Consider the following 19512-nt stretch of genomic DNA (forward strand, 5'->3'; position numbering starts at 1 on the left):
GACGGAACCGTCCGCTTCTGCAATGACTTCCGAGGTCATTAAGTTCGACGCCTATCCCAAACCCCGGGTGGACAAACTGATCAACCGCTTGGGTAGGGCGAGATACGTCAGCACGTTGGACCTGATGAAGGGGTACTGGCAGGTGCTGCTGGCAAGCGGCCTCCCGGGAGAAGACAGCCTTTTCCACCCCGAGGGTGGGGCTATACCACTACCGGGTTCTTCCTTTCTGGCTCCACGGGGCACCAGTGACCTTTCAGCGACTCATGGGACCGCGTCTTACGGCTGCACAGTGAGTACACAGCTGCTTATTTGGATGACAATATTGTGCACAGTGACAGTTGGGAGTACCATCTTTGTAGGTTACAGGCAGTGATGGATGCGCTAAGGGATGCAGGTCTGACCGCGAACCCCCACAAGTGCAAGCTGGGCTACGCCGAGGTGGAGTACCTGGGCTATCAGATAGGGATGGGAAATGTGAAGCCCCAAGAAAAATAAATCGCTGCCCTTAGGGAATGGCCGGTCCCCCGAACCAAGAAGCAGGTGAAGTCATTCCTGGGGTTAACAGGCTACTACAGTCGATTTGTACCTAACTTTGCCACAATAACTTCTCCCCTCACAAACTTAACGAAGGCACGACAGAGGCGGCGTTCCAGGCCCTGAAGGATGCACCATGTTCGCACCCAGTACTTGTCACCCCGGACTTCTAAAAAAACCTCCTGGTCCAGACAGGCGCGGGGGGGGGGGGGGGGGGCTTGACCCAAGTTAAACAATTTAAAGGCAATGCTACCAAATACTAATTGAATGTATGTAAACTTCTGACCAACTGGGAATGTGATGAAAGAAATAAAAGCTGAAATAAATAATTCTCTCTACTATTATTCTGACATTTCACATTCTTAAAATAAAGTGGTGCTTGGCTAAGGTGTATGTAAACCTCTGACTTCAACTGTAAACTGTTTGTGTATATACAGTGAGTTTGGCAAAAAAGTATTTAGTCAGCCACCAATTGTGCAAGTTCTCCCACTTAAAAAGATGAGAAAGGCCTGTAATTTTCATCACTTCAACTATAACAGACAAAATGAGAAAAAAAAATCCAGAAAATCACATTGTAGGATTTTTAATGAATTTATTTGCAAATTATGGTGGAAAATAAGTATTTGGTAACCTACAAACAAGCAAGATTTCTGTACCTATGATGAAAATTACAGGCCTCTCTCATATTTTTAAGTGGGAGAACTTGCACAATTGGTGGCTGACTAAATACGTTTTTGCCCCACTGTATATATATTTTAATTATTATATTTTTGGATTTATCAGGGGGTGCTGCAGCACCCCTTCTTCCCGCGGCTATGTCCACTGGTGGGAGAGAGTGGGATCTATGCCACCTAAGAGCCAACATCATTTTTGTGGCAGTGCTGTCTGCCAGCAGTAATCATCTCTGATTGATTGAGAGATTCAAGGAGAGGTCATCATTAAGTAACATAGTAGATGTAACACAATGAATATTTACATTTATGCACTTCGAATTAAAAAAAAAAACTTTGTTCCAGATACATTTAATTGTGGGGCACTCCTACATCATATGAAGGATTTAGGGGACACTTTGAACAGCTAGGAGTTGGGGCCAATTACATCGTAAAACTATTGTTGGGTTTTATATACAGTCTGTGAACACATTTAAAATGTATAAGTTAATGGTTCGGATTACGGGATGCCAAGGTCATATTTTTCCATATTCTGTTGCAGTTAAAGGGTTATTCAGATTCACTTAGATCTGTGGACCATATTTTCTTAATGGCTAGCTCAAAATGGGCTTTTAAAAATGTGTTTATATATTATAGAGATCAGTTTCGGGAGCCAAGATCATTTATTTATAAATCCCATCATTGGATGGTTCGGTAGTTGGATTTCCCAAGGGAAAACAGGCCAGCATAGCTGACATAAATTGTAAATATAGAAAAAAAGAATTTCCTTGGTAATATGTGTTTGGCTTTCAAATCTTGGAATGTATTCCAAGTACAGACCGAGACCGGGAGGCGGACAAGGGGTCTGAGACTGAGACAAGACCAAGACCAGAAAAATGCAAGTCCATTTCAAGACCATGATTGTAATTTTGTCAAATCACCACCAAAATAATGTTCAAAATGTCCAGTATATCTGTGTTCATATTTCAGAACAACATATGGATTCTTTAGACATTCCGAAAAGTATTTTTTTCCCCCAAGATGTTCCGATTTAATCTATTCAGTTTTTGTTGGAAAGGAACGGGTTAACACGGAAGAGAAAAAAAGTTCCAATTAGGATTTATCTTTCCTGGTCTATCTAACTAAATCAACCATCAAAAGCTAGATAAAGGCATCTGCCATTCAACTTTATTAGGGCAAACATTTTGGAGTGACAATGGAATCAACCAATCACATTTTGACTTAATGGTTGGGACCTTAATGGAGGACACTTAGAAGAAGAAAAAAAAGATTTGACAAGCGACCACTTAGATATGGTCAATTTAACTTTTTCATAAATTCTTAGAACGTTAGGGAATTTACGTATACTTGTGAAAATTCTATAGCATTATAGAATGGGAAAGCGGCCATCCATTTGGATAATTTAATAGACACTGCAGTAAATAAAACCAAATAAAAACCTCTGTCTTGTTCAAGACTGGAGTCTACACAGACCGATGTGCTATAGCCAATCAGAGCAACAGTAGTTCTTTATACAAACAAGCAATTTACCACACGGGCCTGCCATCATTCACTTTGAACTGGACTGTGTGTTTACAGGCAGTTGCCTGTCACGGGTTACTTTGTGTGCTAAACGTGAAATGTGTTTTTGCAATGGGAAGTAATAGTTCTACCGATGTAATTCTTCTGTGAGCTATCAGCATGTTAAATGTGCAACCAGAGGCAAAAAAAAATCTGGACCACATTTACGCCACACACAGAGACTCATACAAAGCTCTCCCTCGCCCTCCATTTGGCAAATCTGACCATAATTCTATCCTCCTTATTCCTGATTAAAGCAAAAATGAAAGCAGGAAGCACCAGTGACTAGATCAATAAAAAGTGGTCAGATGAAGCAGATGCTAAGCTACAGGACTGTTTTGCTAGCACAGACTGGAATATGTTCCGGGATTCCTCCGATGGCTTTGAGGAGTACATCACATCAATCATTGGCTTCATCAATAAGTGCATCGATGACGTTGTCCCCACAGTGACCGTAGCTCAACCAGAATCCATGGATTACAGGCAACATCCGCACTAAGCTAAAGGCTAGAGTTGCCAGTTTCAAGAAGCAGGACTCTAACCAAGAAGCTTATAAGAAATCCCGCTGCCCTCCAATGAACCATCAAACAGGCAAAGCATCAATACAGGATCAAATCGTACAACACCGGCTCTGACGCACAGCTTGCAAACCATTAGACTACAAAGGGAAGCACAGCTGAGAGCTGCCCAGTGGCACGAGCCTACCAGACGAGCTAAACTACTTCTATGCTCACTTCGAGACAAATAACACTGAAACATGCATGAGAGCACCAGCTGTTCCGGAAGACTGTGTGATCACACTCTCCGCAGCCGATGTGAGTAAGTCCTTTAAAACTTCTTACGGCTGAAATCCCGTTAATGGGATCGATTTGACAACAACCAGAGAAAGTGCAGGGCGCCAAATTCAAACAACAGAATTTTAATTCCTCAAACATACAAGTATTATACACCATTTTAAAGATAAACCTGTTGTTAATCCCATCACAGTGTTCGAATTCAAAAAGGATTTACAATGAAAGCATACCATGCGAATATGTTAGGTCAGTACCTTGTCACATAAAAACACAGCCATTTTTCCAGCCAAAGAGAGGAGTCACAAAAAGCAGAAATAGAGACAAAATGAATCACTAACCTTTGATGATCTTCATTAGATGGCACTCATAGGACTTCATGTTACACAATACATGTATGTTTTGTTCGATAAAGTTCATATTTATATCCAAAAAATCTCAGTTTACATTGGCGCGTTATGTTAAGTAATGTTTCACTTCCAAAACATTCAGTGATTTTGCAGAGTCACATCAATTTACAGAAATTCTCATCATAAATGTTGATGAAAATACAAGTGTTATGCATGAAATTAAAGATATACTTCTCCTTAATGCAACCGCTGTGTCAGATTTCAAAAAAGCTTTAGAGCTTTCTAGGTCCCAAGAAACAAAGAGATCTTCTGTTGAATCTGACAATTAATCTTAATGGTTGTACAGTCGTCTCAAATAAAACTGTGAAGGACCTCGGCGTTACTCTGGACCCTGATCTCTCTTTTGAAGAACATATCAAGACCATTTCAAGGACAGCTTTTTTCCATCTACGTAACATTGCAAAAATCAGAAACTTTCTGTCCAAAAATTATGCAGAAAAATTAATCCATGCTTTTGTCACTTCTAGGTTAGACTACTGCAATGCTCTACTTTCCGGCTACCCGGATAAAGCACTAAATAAACTTCAGTTAGTGCTAAATACGGCTGCTAGAATCCTGACTAGAACCAAAAAATTTTATCATATTACTCCAGTGCTAGCCTCTCTACACTGGCTTCCTGTCAAAGCAAGGGCTGATTTCAAGGTTTTACTGCTAACCTACAAAGCATTACATGGGCTTGCTCCTACCTATCTCTCTGATTTGGTCCTGCCGTACATACCTACACGTACGCTACGGTCAAAAGATGCAGGCCTCCTAATTGTCCCCAGAATTTCTAAGCAAACAGCTGGAGGCAGGGCTTTCTCCTATAGAGCTCCATTTTTATGGAACTGTCTGCCTACCCATGTCAGAGACGCAAACTCGGTCTCAACCTTTAAGTCTCTACTGAAGACTCATCTCTTCAGTGGGTCATATGATTGAGTGTAGTCTGGCCCAGGAGTGGGAGGGTGAACGGAAAGGCTCTGGAGCAACGAACCACCCTTGCTGTCTCTGCCTGGCCGGTTCCCCTCTTTCCACTGGGATTCTCTGCCTCTACCCCTATTACAGGGGCTGAGTCACTGGCTTACTGGGGCTCTCTCATGCTGTCCCTGGAGGGGGTGCGTCACCTGAGTGGGTTGATTCACTGATGTGGTCATCCTGTCTGGGTTGGCGCCCCCCCCCCCCCCCCCCCCCTTGGGTTGTGCCGTGGCGGAGGTCTTTGTGGGCTATACTCAGCCTTGTCTCAGGATGGTAAGTTGGTGGTTGAAGATATCCCTCTAGTGGTGTGGGGGCTGTGCTTTGGCAAAGTGGGTGGGGTTATATCCTTCCTGTTTGGCCCTGTCCGGGGGTGTCCTCGGATGGGGCCACAGTGTCTCCTGACCCCTCCTGTCTCAGCCTCCAGTATTTATGCTGCAGTAGTTTATGTGTCGGGGGGCTAGGGTCAGTTTGTTATATCTGGAGTACTTCTCCTGTCCTATTCGGTGTCCTGTGTGAATTTAAGTGTGCGTTCTCTAATTCTCTCTTTCTCTCTCTCGGAGGACCTGAGCCCTAGGACCATGCCCCAGGACTACCTGACATGATGACTCCTTGCTGTCACCAGTCCACCTGGCCGTGCTGCTGCTCCAGTTTCTTTCAACTGTTCTGCCTTATTATTATTCGACCATGCTGGTCATTTATGAACATTTGAACATCTTGGCCATGTTCTGTTATAATCTCCACCCGGCACAGCCAGAAGAGGACTGGCCATCCCACATATGCTCTCTCTAATTCTCTCTTTCTTTCTCTCTCTTGGAGGACCTGAGCCCTAGGACCATGCCCCAGGAATACCTGACATGATGACTCCTTGCTGTCCCCAGTCCACCTGACTGTGTTGCTGCTCCAGTTTCAACTGTTCTGCCTTATTATTATTCGACCATGCTGGTCATTTATGAACATTTGAACATCTTGACCGTGTTCTGTTATAATCTCCACCCGGCACAGCCAGAAGAGGACTGGCCACCCCACATAGCCTGGTTCCTCTCTAGGTTTCTTCCTAGGTTTTGGCCTTTCTAGGGAGTTTGTCCTAGCCACCGTGCTTCTACACCTGCATTGCTTGCTGTTTGGGGTTTTAGGCTGGGTTTCTGTACAGCACTTTGAGATATCAGCTGATGTACGAAGGGCTATATAAATAAATTTGATTTGATTTGATTAGAGCGAAAGCACACCATGGAATAATCTTTGTACAGCGCTCAGAGACCAAAACAAGCTATACAGATACCCGCCATGTTGTGGAGTCAACAGAAGTCAGAAATAGCATTATAAATATTCACTTACCTTTGATGATCTTCATCGGAATGCAATCCCAGGAATCCCAGTTCCAAAATAAATGTTTGTTTTGTTCGATAAAGTCCATCATTTATGTCCAAATACCTCCTATTTGTTCACGCGTTTAGTTCACAACTCCAAATTCACAAGGTGCGAGCACTAGGTCCAGACAAAAAGTCAAAAAAGTTATATTACAGTTCATAGAAACATGTCAAACGATGTATAGAATCAATCTTTAGGATGTTTTTATCATAAATCTTCAATAATGTTCCAACTGGACAATTCCTTTGTCTTTAGAAATGAAAGGGAACGCAGCTCGCTCTCACGGCCGCGTGCGTGATTTATCTCATGGCATTCTGCCAGACCCCTTAGTCAAACAGCTCTTATTCGCTCCCCCTTCACAGTAGAAGTCTGAAACAAGGTTCTAAAGACTGTTGACATCTAGTGGAAGCCTTAGGACGGACCAAATTTACACTGTATCTTGGATAGGCAAAGACTTGAAAACCTACAAACCTCAGATTTCCCACTTCCTGGTTGGATTTTTTCTCAGGTTTTTGCCTGCCATATGAGTTCTGTTATACTAGCAGACATCATTCAAACAGTTTTAGAAACTTCAGAGTGTGTTCTATCCAATACTAATAACATGCATACAGTGCCTTGCGAAAGTATTCGGCCCCCTTGAACTTTGCGACCTTTTGCCACATTTCAGGCTTCAAACATAAAGATATAAAACTGTATTTTTTTGTGAAGAATCAACAACAAGTGGGACACAATCATGAAGTGGAATGACATTTATTGGATATTTCAAACTTTTTTAACAAATCAAAAACTGAAAAATTGTCTGTGCAAAATTATTCAGCCCCTTCACTTTCAGTGCAGCAAACTCTCTCCAGAAGTTCAGTGAGGATCTCTGACTGATCCAATGTTGACCTAAATGACTAATGATGATAAATACAATCCACCTGTGTGTAATCAAGTCTCCGTATAAATGCACCTGCACTGTGATAGTCTCAGAGGTCCGTTAAAAGCGCAGAGAGCATCATGAAGAACAAGGAACACACCAGGCAGGTCCGAGATACTGTTGTGAAGAAGTTTAAAGCCGGATTTGGATACAAAAAGATTTCCCAAGCTTTAAACATCCCAAGGAGCACTGTGCAAGCGATAATATTGAAATGGAAGGAGTATCAGACCACTGCAAATCTACCAAGACCTGGCCGTCCCTCTAAACTTTCAGCTCATACAAGGAGAAGACTGATCAGAGATGCAGCCAAGAGGCCCATGATCACTCTGGATGAACTGCAGAGATCTACAGCTGAGGTGGGAGACTCTGTCCATAGGACAACAATCAGTCGTATATTGCACAAATCTGGCCTTTATGGAAGAGTGGCAAGAAGAAAGACATTTCTTAAAGATATCCATAAAAAGTGTTGTTTAAAGTTTGCCACAAGCCACCTGGGAGACACACCAAACATGTGGAAGAAGGTGCTCTGGTCAGATGAAACCAAAATTGAACTTTTTGGCAACAATGCAAAACGTTATGTTTGGCGTAAAAGCAACACAGCTGAACACACCATCCCCACTGTCAAACATGGTGGTGGCAGCATCATGGTTTGGGCCTGCTTTTCTTCAGCAGGGACAGGGAAGATGGTTAAAATTGATGGGAAGATGGATGGAGCTAAATACAGGACCATTCTGGAAGAAAACCTGATGGAGTCTGCAAAAGACCTGAGACTGGGACGGAGATTTGTCTTCCAACAAGACAATGATCCAAAACATAAAGCAAAATCTACAATGGAATGGTTCAAAAATAAACATATCCAGGTGTTAGAATGGCCAAGTCAAAGTCCAGACCTGAATCCAATTGAGAATCTGTGGAAAGAACTGAAAACTGCTGTTCACAAATGCTCTCCATCCAACCTCAGTGAGCTCGAGCTGTTTTGCAAGGAGGAATGGGAAAAAATGTCAGTCTCTCGATGTGCAAAACTGATAGAGACATACCCCAAGCGACTTACAGCTGTAATCGCAGCAAAAGGTGGCGCCACAAAGTATTAACTTAAGGGGGCTGAATAATTTTGCACGGCCAATTTTTCAGTTTTTGATTTGTTAAAAAAGTTTGAAATATCCAATAAATGTCGTTCCACTTCATGATTGTGTCCCACTTGTTGTTGATTCTTCACAAAAAAATACAGTTTTATATCTTTATGTTTGAAGCCTGAAATGTGGCAAAAGGTCGCAAAGTTCAAGGGGGCCGAATACTTTCGCAAGGCACTGTATCTGGGCCTGAGTAGCAAGCAGTTTACTCTGGGCACCTTATTCATCCAAGCTACTCAATACTGCCCCCCAGCCATAAGAAGTTAAACAGGTCAACATTCACAAGGCCGCAGGGCCAGACGGATCACCAGGATGTGTACTGCGAGCATGAGCTGACAAACTGGCAAGTGTCTTCACTGACATTTTCAACCTCTTCCTGTCCAAGTCTGTAATACCAACATGTTTTAATCAGACCACCATAGTGCCTGTGCCCAAGAACACTAAGGCAACCTGCCTAAATGACCTTCGACCCGTAGCACTCACGTCTGTAGCCATGAAGTGCTTTGAAAGGCTGGTCAGGGCTCACATCAACATCATTTTCCCAGAAACCCTAGACGCACTCCAATTTGCATACCACCCCAGCAGATCCACAGATGATGCAATCTCTATTGCGCTCCACACTGCCCTTTCCCACCTGGACAAAAGGAACACCTATGTGAGAATGTTGTTCATTGACTACAGCTCAACATTCAACACCATAGTGCCCACAAAGCTCATCAATAAGCTAAGGAACCTGGGACTAAACACCTCCCTCTGCAACTGGATCCTGGACTTCCTGATGGGCCGCCCCAGTTGGTAAGGGTAGATAACAACACAATATATTTCACGTGCTTTGCGATTGTGTAGGCTACTTTGTGTATGATTTCTCTATTGTACTACAGAATTGATAAGTCTTATACCGACACTACACTACTTTGATATGCATCAATGGGGATTAAGAAGTGAGTATATGCAATGCCCACTGACAAAAAGTGGTTATATGTCTTATACATGCGTACAGTGCATTCGGAAAGTATTCAGACGCCTTGACTTTTTCCACATTTTGTTACGTTACAGCCTTATTCTAAAATATATCCGTGAAGACAACCTCTTCCATGGCAATAGGAGACACCATATTTATCTCTTTACTCAACCAGGGGGCGGAATAATCGTGTATAAACCAATTTAGAATGAGGCGAAATGCTAGTGCCTCGAAATACTACGTATTTAAGGTTTGGGACGGATAGTAATAGCTGTGGGAAGTAGGGGTGCTGAGGGTGCTGCAGAACCCCTTGATAAATCAGAATTAAAATATTTTTTCTCTCCAAATTAGTGTACTAAAAAAATAAAATACAATTGTGCCATTTGGTTTGTTAAATATATAAGCAATTTGAAATTATGTATACTTTTACTTTTGATACTTAAGTATATTTTTCATTTGGGGCGGCAGGGTAGCCTAGTGGTTAGAGTGGTGGACTAGCATCCGGAAGGTTGCAAGTTCAAATCCCTGAGCTGACAGCACCCTAAGTCTGTCGTTCTGCCCCTGAACAGGCAGTTAACCCACTGTTCCTAGGCCGTCATTGAAAATTTGAATTGGTTCTTAACTGACTTGCCCAGTTAAAAAATGTTTTACATTTTCTTTTGATACTTAAAACCAAATACTTTATTACTCTTGTATGAGCAGAGAAAAATTATCATCAGCAGAGTAGGGTGAAGAACTTCCTCAGCTTCTTCATCTTCCCCTTTCCTACCTTTTTATTAATTTTATCTGGGATTGCTTACCTTGCCATATGAATTTTGTAACTGCACTATGAATTTTATCCCAAAAGCCAGAAGGGGGAGACATGGAAAGCATTGGATTACAGAAATTCAGCCATGGCAGAATATTCATTTTGACATGAGATATTCTGCCATTTAAAGCCAACAGATATAATATTTGAATAAAACATAATAATTTCAAACCCTGCTTACATTTGTATACGATCACAAGTCTCTCTATTAGAACTATGTGTGGGAACAGATTTCCAAAATTAAAATCACTTGGAGCTGAATTCCTGGTGTTTTTACAGTCTTGTATATCCAACAATGAAAATGTTTTGGGACAAATACAGGCTGTATCACAACCGGCAGTGATTGGGAGTCCCACAGGGCGGCGCACAATTGGCCCAGCGTCGCCCAGGTTTGGCCGGTGTGGGCCGTCATTGTAAATAAGAATGTGTTCTTAACTGGCTTGCCTAGTTAAATAAAGGTTAAATAAAAAATAGATATAATAATTGGCTGCCATTTGGGAAACCGTGACCTACACCAAAATTGTTGTGAGACTTTGTGCCTATTTTTCTTCTGCGATGTTATCACACTGTAATAGTGAAGTCAAGCAATTGGATATGAGCAATTTATTATTTTTCTACTGGACCTGGATGTTGTCTTGCAGCTGCTGCTGCAGAATGAACAGGGGCGCTGTGCGCCCTGGGCTGTTCAGCTCAGCGGCTCTGCGTTAACTCCACCCCCGACAGAAGTTTGCAGCCCCGGATAAACTTCCAGTTCCCCTCTCTACCGACGAGTGCTCTTTTCCAGTTTACCATCCCACGTAGAGGCCCCATTTTCCAGAATGGAGTGCCGGTTGGGTTTAGCGATTTTAGTCGTTTGCCTCATCTCTTATGGCCTTTCGGATGTGCAGCTCAGTAGTAATGTTATTCTCGAGCCGTATGATCTGCTGTTCGACACAGCGGTAGAAGCATACTACAAGGGTGACTGGATGACCGTCATCCTGAACATGGAGCGGGCGCTTCGGAACAAGGCTGCGATACGCAGGGTGAAGGCGCATTGCCGGAAAATTTGTGCAAACCAGAGCGCTTTCGGAGAGCCTTTATCCAGCATAGTTGTGACAATACCAGGCGCTGGTTCTGTGGAAGATCTTGGTTTTTTTCAAAAAATTATGAAAAGGGCTGATTGTGTAAATACCTGTGAAAGTGATAAAATTGGACCACCAACTATCCATAAAATCACTGAAGATGTGGACCTCGAGTTTAAGAAGAGAACCCCTTACAATTATCTGCAAGTCGCATACTTCAAGGTAAAAATTGTCGATCAAATGGGTTCTATGCATAATACATGTTCATATCTTTCATCGTGAAAAGAGTCGACAATATAGGTTCTTTGCATAATAAATGTTCAGACATTGTATAGGCTTGAAACAAATACAGCCAGTAGTAGCCTATTCAATGTTGTGGATAAGATTCGCCTGCGTCATCTTATTGCACTTTTTGAAGTGGTCTACCATGCACATTTATCAACCACACTTGCATGTCAATATAAGAGCAATGTCACTTTTTATTTTGTCCAATTTCATTTAAACTAACACTAAGAAGCAAGTCGTTCACTATAAGTGCTCTGTTTTCCCCAACCCCCCAAGCCAAGCCGGCCGTGCCACGTCTCTAGGTGGAGTCTAGCTGTGTAGACAATTTACGTCCTACACTGGATTCTTCTCGATTTTGGGGCTTGTCATCAACATGCGCTGTAGATCTCATGCATGCTACTGTGCCATTCAATAATTTATTCAACTTTTGACAGAATAGTCATGTTGTCACGCTCTGACCTTTAATATCTCTGTTTTCTTTATATTTTGGTTAGGTCAGGGTGTGACGAGGGTGGGTATGCTAGTTTTGGAATTGTCTTGTAGGTCTAGGTATTTATGTCTATGGTGGCCTGATATGGTTCCCAATCAGAGGCAGCTGTTAATCGTTGTCTCTGATTGGGGATTATATTTAGGTGGCCATTTTCCCTTTTGTGTTTGTGGGTTCTTGTTCTATGTTTAGTTGCCTGTCTGCACTACTCATATTAGCTTCACGGTTCGTTTTGTTATTTTGTTTGTTTGTTCAGTGTTCGTTCTTATAATAAAGAAGAATGTACGCTTACCACGCTGCGCCTTGGTCCGATCATTATGACGAACATGACACATGTATATATTTATTTGTGTTGTCTGTTTATAAAATGGTTATTACGTTGTAATAAGAGTAGTTGGCCCTATAAATTAAGTAAATACATGTAGCCTATAAGATGTTCCTGAATGTCAAAGGTCATATTCATAGCCTGTTTACGAATTTCAATAGATATGGGAAAAAATATGTAGGCCTTATGGCTTACATATTGGCTCCAATGTAGTCGTTTTTAACTTAACTCAATATTAAATAATTTCTGGATAACTATTAAATACCTTACTGTGAATGTTATCCATCAAAATGGTGAAAAAGAAAAAAAAATAGCTTCTTAGCAAAGAGCAATTTCTCAAGGAATAATTATGACTGTGAGTGTTCTGAGTGGGGTCTCGCTGTTATAGTAGTTTGTTTCTGTACACCACTTACTGACTTTGTCAGGTATGGGTGTGTGCAAATCAAGGATGCAGAAAGACTGCCATCCCATCTGCCCCCATTTAATATAGCGTACGTTAACATAATTATTACTTCTAAACAAAAACACCTTTTGCGTTCTTATACGCTTACATGTTGGTATTATTGCAGTCGCTAAGATTATATTTGATTATATTTGCAGTCACTAAGATTATATTTGCAGTCGCTAAGATTATATTTGATTATATTTGCAGTCGCTAAGATTATATTTGATTATATTTGCAGTCGCTAAGATTATATTTGATTATATTTGCAGTCGCTAAGATTACCCATTTTGGACGCAGCAATTGTTAGCTAGACTGCTAACGTCATTGGCTGTAGCAAAGGCAATCGAAGAGCCATTTTACTGGTTGAAGACAAAGTTGATTATGTTTTTATGTATAATGCAGTTGATTTGTGATGATGACACAAACATTATGTTAAGCAGGACATTCATACAAGCCTTAAATTACAATTATAATGCACTCATAAGCAACATGTAAATGGAGGCTTTTTTTGCTGGCATTCTATGGAAACTCCCAGAATGATTATTATTTTTTGACTGAACTGGGCCTTCAAGTTAAACCAACAACTATAAAAGAGACATATGGCCCCTGATTGAAGACTACTTACTATATTAAATAGGAGATTGACTAGTTTCCGAAAACAGCATGTTGGTGATTGCAGCTCACACATTTCTTACACCATTCCAGGGGGTCTTGTAAAATACTTCTGAGACGTGGAGCATTTAGGGAAGCCTTTGGAGTCACAATGTGTATAAGGTTTATACAGATACAGTATACTGTATTAATGATTTGTTCACTAAATATCTCTCTTCCCTATGTAGATCAATAAGCTGGATAAGGCTGTGGCAGCGGCCAACACATTTTTCCTGGCCAACCCAGACCACATGGAGATGAGGCAGAACCTGGACTACTACAGGATGATGTCCGGAGTACAGGAGGAAGACTTTAAAGACCTGGAGGCCTGGCCTCACATGGTGAGACTGACACCACTAATCCCCAGTAATGCACCCATTATCCCAGTGACAATGCACCTGTTATAACTATGCACCAGTTATTCTAGTGACAATGTATCAGTTATCCCAAGAACAATGGACCAGCTATATACCATTTACAACATTTGGAACTGCACATAGTCAGACAGTAACCACTTAACAATTTGCCTACTTGGAACTGCCAAGCATATGGGACAGGGAAAGGGGCAAGGGACCTTATTGGCACCAGGTTAGGTAGTGTCAACGGGTTGAATTAGAATGTGGCTGGGCTGCTGACTCCCTGCTTTGCTCTTTACTCTATCTCCCAGGCAGAGTTCCTTGCAGGGAAGCGGTACTACAGCTCAGACTCGTTCGGTCTGGCCATCGACCACTTTGAGGCAGCGGTAGAAGAGTACTTCAGCGCGGACCAGGAGTGCCGGGCGCTCTGCGAAGGAGCTTACGACTACGACGGATACAACTACATGGAGTACAGTGCTGACCTCTTCCAGTCCATGACAGGTGTTAAGACAGACTAAATCCCAAAAGAACACCATGCTAACATTTTGGATAAAAGCTTCAACCTTGTACTCTTGTGTCTGCCCATGTCACTGTCAGACCACTACATGCAGATTCTGAACTGTAAGCAGAGCTGTTCTGTGGAGCTAGCCTCCACCGCAGGAAAGGACAAGCCATTTGAGGATTTCCTCCCTTCCCACTTCAACTACCTACAGTTCTCCTACTACAACAGTGAGTCTCAGTCCCTATTCACTCTGCACATACATGCCTTTTTAGAATCAGGGTGATTTGCTTTCACAAATCAATGTGTCCTCTGCCTGGCTGTCTGCTCGTCTGTCTGTTTGATGTCTCTCTTTCTCTCACCCCCCCCCCATACTATTCAGGTAAAAAGTATGAGCAGGCCATAGAGTGTGCTAAGACCTACCTGCTGTTCCACCCAGAAGAGGAGGTAATGAATCAGAACCTGGCCTACTACTCCGCTGTGCTGGGAGAGGACAAGGCTGCAGCCATACCTGCTAGACAGGTACACACACACACACACACACACACACACACACACACACACACACACACACACACACACACACACACACACACACACACACACACACACACACAAACAAACAAAACCTGCACCTTCCTACCTATCCCTCATGCCTCCAACCCACTTCTCTCCATCTCTTCTCCCTCCCAGGTGGTAAAACAGCACATTCAGCAGTCCCTGTTGGAGAAGGAGCTGCTTTACTTTGCTTTTGAAGTGTTTGGAATCACCTTTGTTGATCCAGTAGGTTACCATGTCTCTTATCTTCTCTTGTGTCTCACTGTTTCTACCAGCAAGACCCTGATCACCCTGATAGGGGACTGCTGTCAGGTGGGTTTTAGCATGTGTGATCTCACATCCTTCCCCTTCCTTTGCAGGATTCCTGGACCCCTGCAGACATTATGCCCCTCAAACTGAGAGAGAAGCAGAAGTAAGAGAAACACACACTTACAGACTAGAAGAGGCTGCTGAAGGGAGAAATTGGAAGAATGGCTAATTTTAATGGCTGGAATGTAATGAATGGAAATGTATCAAACATGCTGTTCCATTCATTCCATTCAAGTCATTACAATTATCCTGTGCACCAGCCTCCACTAGTACATGCATGCTCTCAATATCAGACTAGGATCTGCTCCCCATTATGTTTGGGCTCCCGAGTGGCGCAGCGGTCTAAGGCACTGCATCTCAGTGCTAGAGGCGTCACTACAGACCCTGGTTTGATCCCGGGATGTATCACAACCGGCCGTGATCGGGAATCCCATAGGGCGGCGCACAACTGACCCAGCATCGTCCGGGTTAGGGGAGGGTTTGGCCGGGTTAGGACGTCATTGTAAAATAAGAATTTGTTCTTAACTGACTTGCCTAGTTAAATGTTATATAAAAAAATAAAAAAAAGTTGTATCTTGTAACCTCTTCTTTGGCGCCCTCTGCAGGGCAGACAGGGAGACTGCAGCAAGGATCACTGAGGAGATTGGGAATCTGATGAAGGAGATTGAAACTATGGTGGAGGAGAAGAATAAGGAGTCGACTGATATTGCCAAGATCGTACGAGAAGGTAAGATTTCCTGATAGCATTCTTTGTCCATAGTTTTTTGGAGGGTCACAGCATGAAGTTTGGGAATGTCAGTGGACTGTCTAGCACACTCTGACTGTACACTCTATATTCATTCCCCCTGTTTCCCTTCCAGGTGGTCCTCTGTTGTTTGATGACATCAAGATTACCATGTCGTCTAAGCAGCTGAATGGGTCTCAGAGGGTTCTACTGGATGGATTTATCTCGGAGGGCGAGTGCAGAGAGCTCACCCGCCTCTCTAATGTGAGTGGGAGCCCGGGTCAGGACTATCTGTCTGTGTGTTATTGTGTGTGTGTATGTTGACTGTGTGTTGGAGTGTGAACTTCTGATGGTCTGTGTGTTAAAACTGTGTGCATGCTTCTGTCATTGTGTGTGCTGATGCTGTGTGTGTGTTTGTTTGTCAGGCGGCTGCGCTGAAAGGTGATGGGTACCGAGGCCTTCCCTCCCCACACTCCCCCAGCGAGAGCTTCCAAGGAATCACAGTCCTCAAGGCTATTAAGGTACATCACTGACCCTACACACTAAAGCCCTGATAACCCAACCATAACCAAAACACCACCAGCCCAGCACTGCCAACACTGACTCTAAACCAGCATGGTCAACTTCACCCAAACCCAACCCCCAACTAGTTTCATCTCTTAGCCTCAGCTTTATCTCCAACCTTTCTAAAGCCTCAGCCTAATGGCATCCATGTATGTACCAGTGAGTTGTCTATAAGAAAGCACCTATTTCTGATGATATTGTCCTGTTCTACAGTTTGGACAGGAGGGTACTGTGCCCCTGAAGAGTGCCCGTCTGTTTTTCGACATGAGTGAGAAGGCACGTAGGGTCCTCGAGTCGTACTTCCGTCTGGACTCTCCTCTCTACTTCTCCTACTCCCACCTGGTCTGCCGCTCCGCCATCGACGGTGAGAAACTCCACTACGACGGCCCTCAGGGGACAGTATTGTTGTGTATATCGAATCCAATATGGGGCATTTAACCCCACATTAACCACCTGTCTGTATGAGTATATAGACATACAGTAAGATATGTTTCCATTCCTCTGTCTGTACAGAGAAGCAGGATGACCGTGACGACCTGAGTCACCCGGTTCATGCAGACAACTGCCTTCTGGTCTCTGAGCTCAACAAGTGCATCAAAGAACCACCCGCATACACACACAGAGACTACAGGTACACACACACACACACACACACACACACACACACACACACACTGCATATGCTTATAACATAGGTATCAGCAGCAAGTCTCATCATGCACCACTGTCTTTAAGACCCTTCTCTTGTTCCTGTTGTGTTTTAGCGCCATCCTCTATCTAAATGATGACTTTGAAGGAGGAGATTTCATTTTCACTGAACTGGATGCCAAAACTGTCACAGTAAGTTTCAATCAATGATGAAGGATTGAGGGATGCAGAGTAAAAACAGTTGATTTACTCTAAGGTGCAAGTTAATTGACTTGACTGATGACTGATGTCACTGCCCTGTGTTGCCCAGGCGGAGGTGCGTCCTCAGTGTGGTCGTGTGGTTGGTTTTGGGGCTGGGGAGGAGAATCCTCACGGCGTGAGAGCGGTCACTAAGGGACAGAGGTGTGCTGTGGCCCTGTGGTTCACCCTTGACCCCAAACACGAGGAGAAGGTAACATATCTATTAGTCAATCCATCTGGAGTTAAGTATAGTCTTTGTTTCTATCATGCTATATATTGTTTTCTAATCTGAGAGAGGGAGAGAGCAATGCTTTCCACTTATTGATTCATCTACATTTCATCAGTTTCTCTTGCTTCAGTCTTAGCTAATTTGTGTGTGTGTGTGTGTGTGTGTGTGTGTGTGTGTCTCCAGGAGCGGATCCAAGCTCAAGAGATGCTGAAGATGTTCTCCACTCCTACGGACGCAGAGTTCACAGAGACAAAGACAGAGAGCTCAGAGCCACAGCTCACACTTCCTGACCAGGCTGTGCTTCTTGGTCAAGCTGCACCCCCAGTACAGGTGCAGGCAGACAAACCAGATGACAAACCAGCAGAGAAGAAGCCCGAGGAACCAGCAGAGAAGAAGCCTGAGGAACCAGCAGAGAAGAAGCCTGAGAAACCAGCAGAGAAGAAGCCTGAGGAACCAGCAGAGAAGAAGCCTGAGGAACCAGCAGAGAAGAAGCCTGAGGAACCAGCAGAGAAGAAGCCTGAGAAACCAGCAGAAACAGTCATTGAAAACCCAGAAGATAAAAAGGATGAGAAGCCGACAGAGAATCGGGCAGAAAAACAAATTGCTAAAGAGGGTGAAAAACCTAAGTTGAAAGAGGCGGTCAAAACGAAAGCCAAAGCAGCCGACGCATCAAAGGCCAAAGCGAGGACTAAAACAGCGGCTAAAGCAGGGGACAAAGCCAAGGCTCAACCAGCAGCCAAAACAAACGTCAAACATGCAGCAAGCAAAATGAAACCTAAAGCGACAGACAAAAAAGAGCAGAAGCCAGCTACAAAGAAAGCAGAGAAAGCCCCTGTCAAAAAGGTTTCCAAGGACTCTAAAACTGAACCCAAATCAGCCTCGGACTCACAGACAGACAAGGTTGAGCTATGAGACCAACAGCACCTGTGACTCTTACTCTGTGGTGTCTCTATTTTTCTACCGTTTGAATATATTTGCTAAGGCTTTCTCTGTGGGTGTGCTGGATAAAGATATGTAGTTGTTGATGGATATTGTTTTGGATGTTGTTTGTCTGCCCAGTGGCTGTGAAAAATGAACCAGGATAAGGTGTTGTAATGTAAGCCATACCATAATACCAAGGGACTGCAAACTCACTCTGATGGCTGATATCAACTAACCAATCAATCAAATCAATGAATCAACCAATCAAATTGGATTTGTATAGTGCATTTCACAAATGCATATGTCACAAAGTGCTAAATAGTAACCACCTTTAAATTCATATCCCAGACTCATGTGAACACACTGTGTTGTTTTTATAGTGTTACTTTTTTGTATGATTTGGAATTCTCTGTGCTATTTTGTACTGATTTTAAATAAACTGTTCTTTGCCTCAGGAATGGAAAGATATAATCTCCCAACAAAAAGAGATACAAAAAAACAGGAAAGACTGAAACTTGGATTCATGTGGATACATTAAAAAAGTCATGTTTTCATACTGAACAAAAATATGAACGCTACATGTAAAGTGTTGGTCCCATGTTTCATGAGCTGAAATAAAAGATCCCAGAAATGTTCCATATGCACAAAAAGCTTATTTCGCTCAAATTTTGTGCACAAATTTGTTTACATCCCTGTTAGTGAGCATTTCAACTTTGCCAAGATAACAGGAGTGGCATATCAAGAAGCTGATGAAACAGCATGATTATTAATTACACAGGTGCAAATTGTGCTGGGGGAAATAAAAGGCCACTCTAAAATGTGCAGTTTTGTCACACAACACAACAATGCCACAGTTTTGAGGGAGCATGCAATTGGCATGCTGACTGAAGGAATGTCTATTTGTTCATTTTTCTACTACAAGCCACCTCCAATGTAATTTTAGAGAATTTGGCAGTACATCCAACTGGCCTTACAACTGCAGACCACGTGTAACCACGCCAGCCCAGGAACTCCACATCCTGCTTCTTCACCTGCGGGATCGCCTGAGGAGGGGGAGGGGTGCTGAGGAGTATTTCTGTCTGTAATAAAATCCTTTTGTGCCGA

At 43.0% G+C, this 19512-nt stretch overlaps 1 protein-coding gene across 1 annotated transcript; it reads left to right on the forward strand.

Annotated features, from left to right (window-relative positions):
• The first annotated feature begins 10818 nt into the window (after window positions 1-10818).
• LOC139371128 (prolyl 3-hydroxylase 1) lies at window positions 10819-19044 on the forward strand. Its single transcript, XM_071111209.1, has 15 exons — window positions 10819-11389; window positions 13549-13701; window positions 14028-14217; window positions 14314-14445; window positions 14598-14737; window positions 14909-14998; window positions 15133-15185; window positions 15688-15809; window positions 15943-16070; window positions 16232-16327; window positions 16584-16734; window positions 16884-17001; window positions 17135-17210; window positions 17329-17469; window positions 17671-19044. Exons 1-15 carry the CDS (start codon window positions 10925-10927, stop codon window positions 18397-18399), a joined length of 2784 nt encoding a protein of 927 aa, XP_070967310.1. The 5' UTR covers window positions 10819-10924; the 3' UTR covers window positions 18400-19044.
• The last annotated feature ends 468 nt before the right edge of the window (window positions 19045-19512 follow it).

The sequence above is a fragment of the Oncorhynchus clarkii genome, chromosome 17 (genome assembly GCF_045791955.1).
Source record: "Oncorhynchus clarkii lewisi isolate Uvic-CL-2024 chromosome 17, UVic_Ocla_1.0, whole genome shotgun sequence".
Lineage (NCBI taxonomy): Eukaryota > Metazoa > Chordata > Actinopteri > Salmoniformes > Salmonidae > Oncorhynchus > Oncorhynchus clarkii.

What these genes read in the sequence shown, in the direction of transcription:
- LOC139371128 (XM_071111209.1), top strand. Translation starts at nt 10,925, where the DNA reads ATGGAGTGCCGGTTGGGTTTAGCGATTTTAGTCGTTTGCCTCATCTCT. An exon ending in TGGAGGCCTGGCCTCACATG is followed by an intron (nt 13,702 to 14,027) that starts GTGAGACTGACA and finishes TCTATCTCCCAG; the next exon opens with GCAGAGTTCCTTGCAGGGAA. An exon ending in TGGATGCCAAAACTGTCACA is followed by an intron (nt 17,211 to 17,328) that starts GTAAGTTTCAAT and finishes TGTGTTGCCCAG; the next exon opens with GCGGAGGTGCGTCCTCAGTG.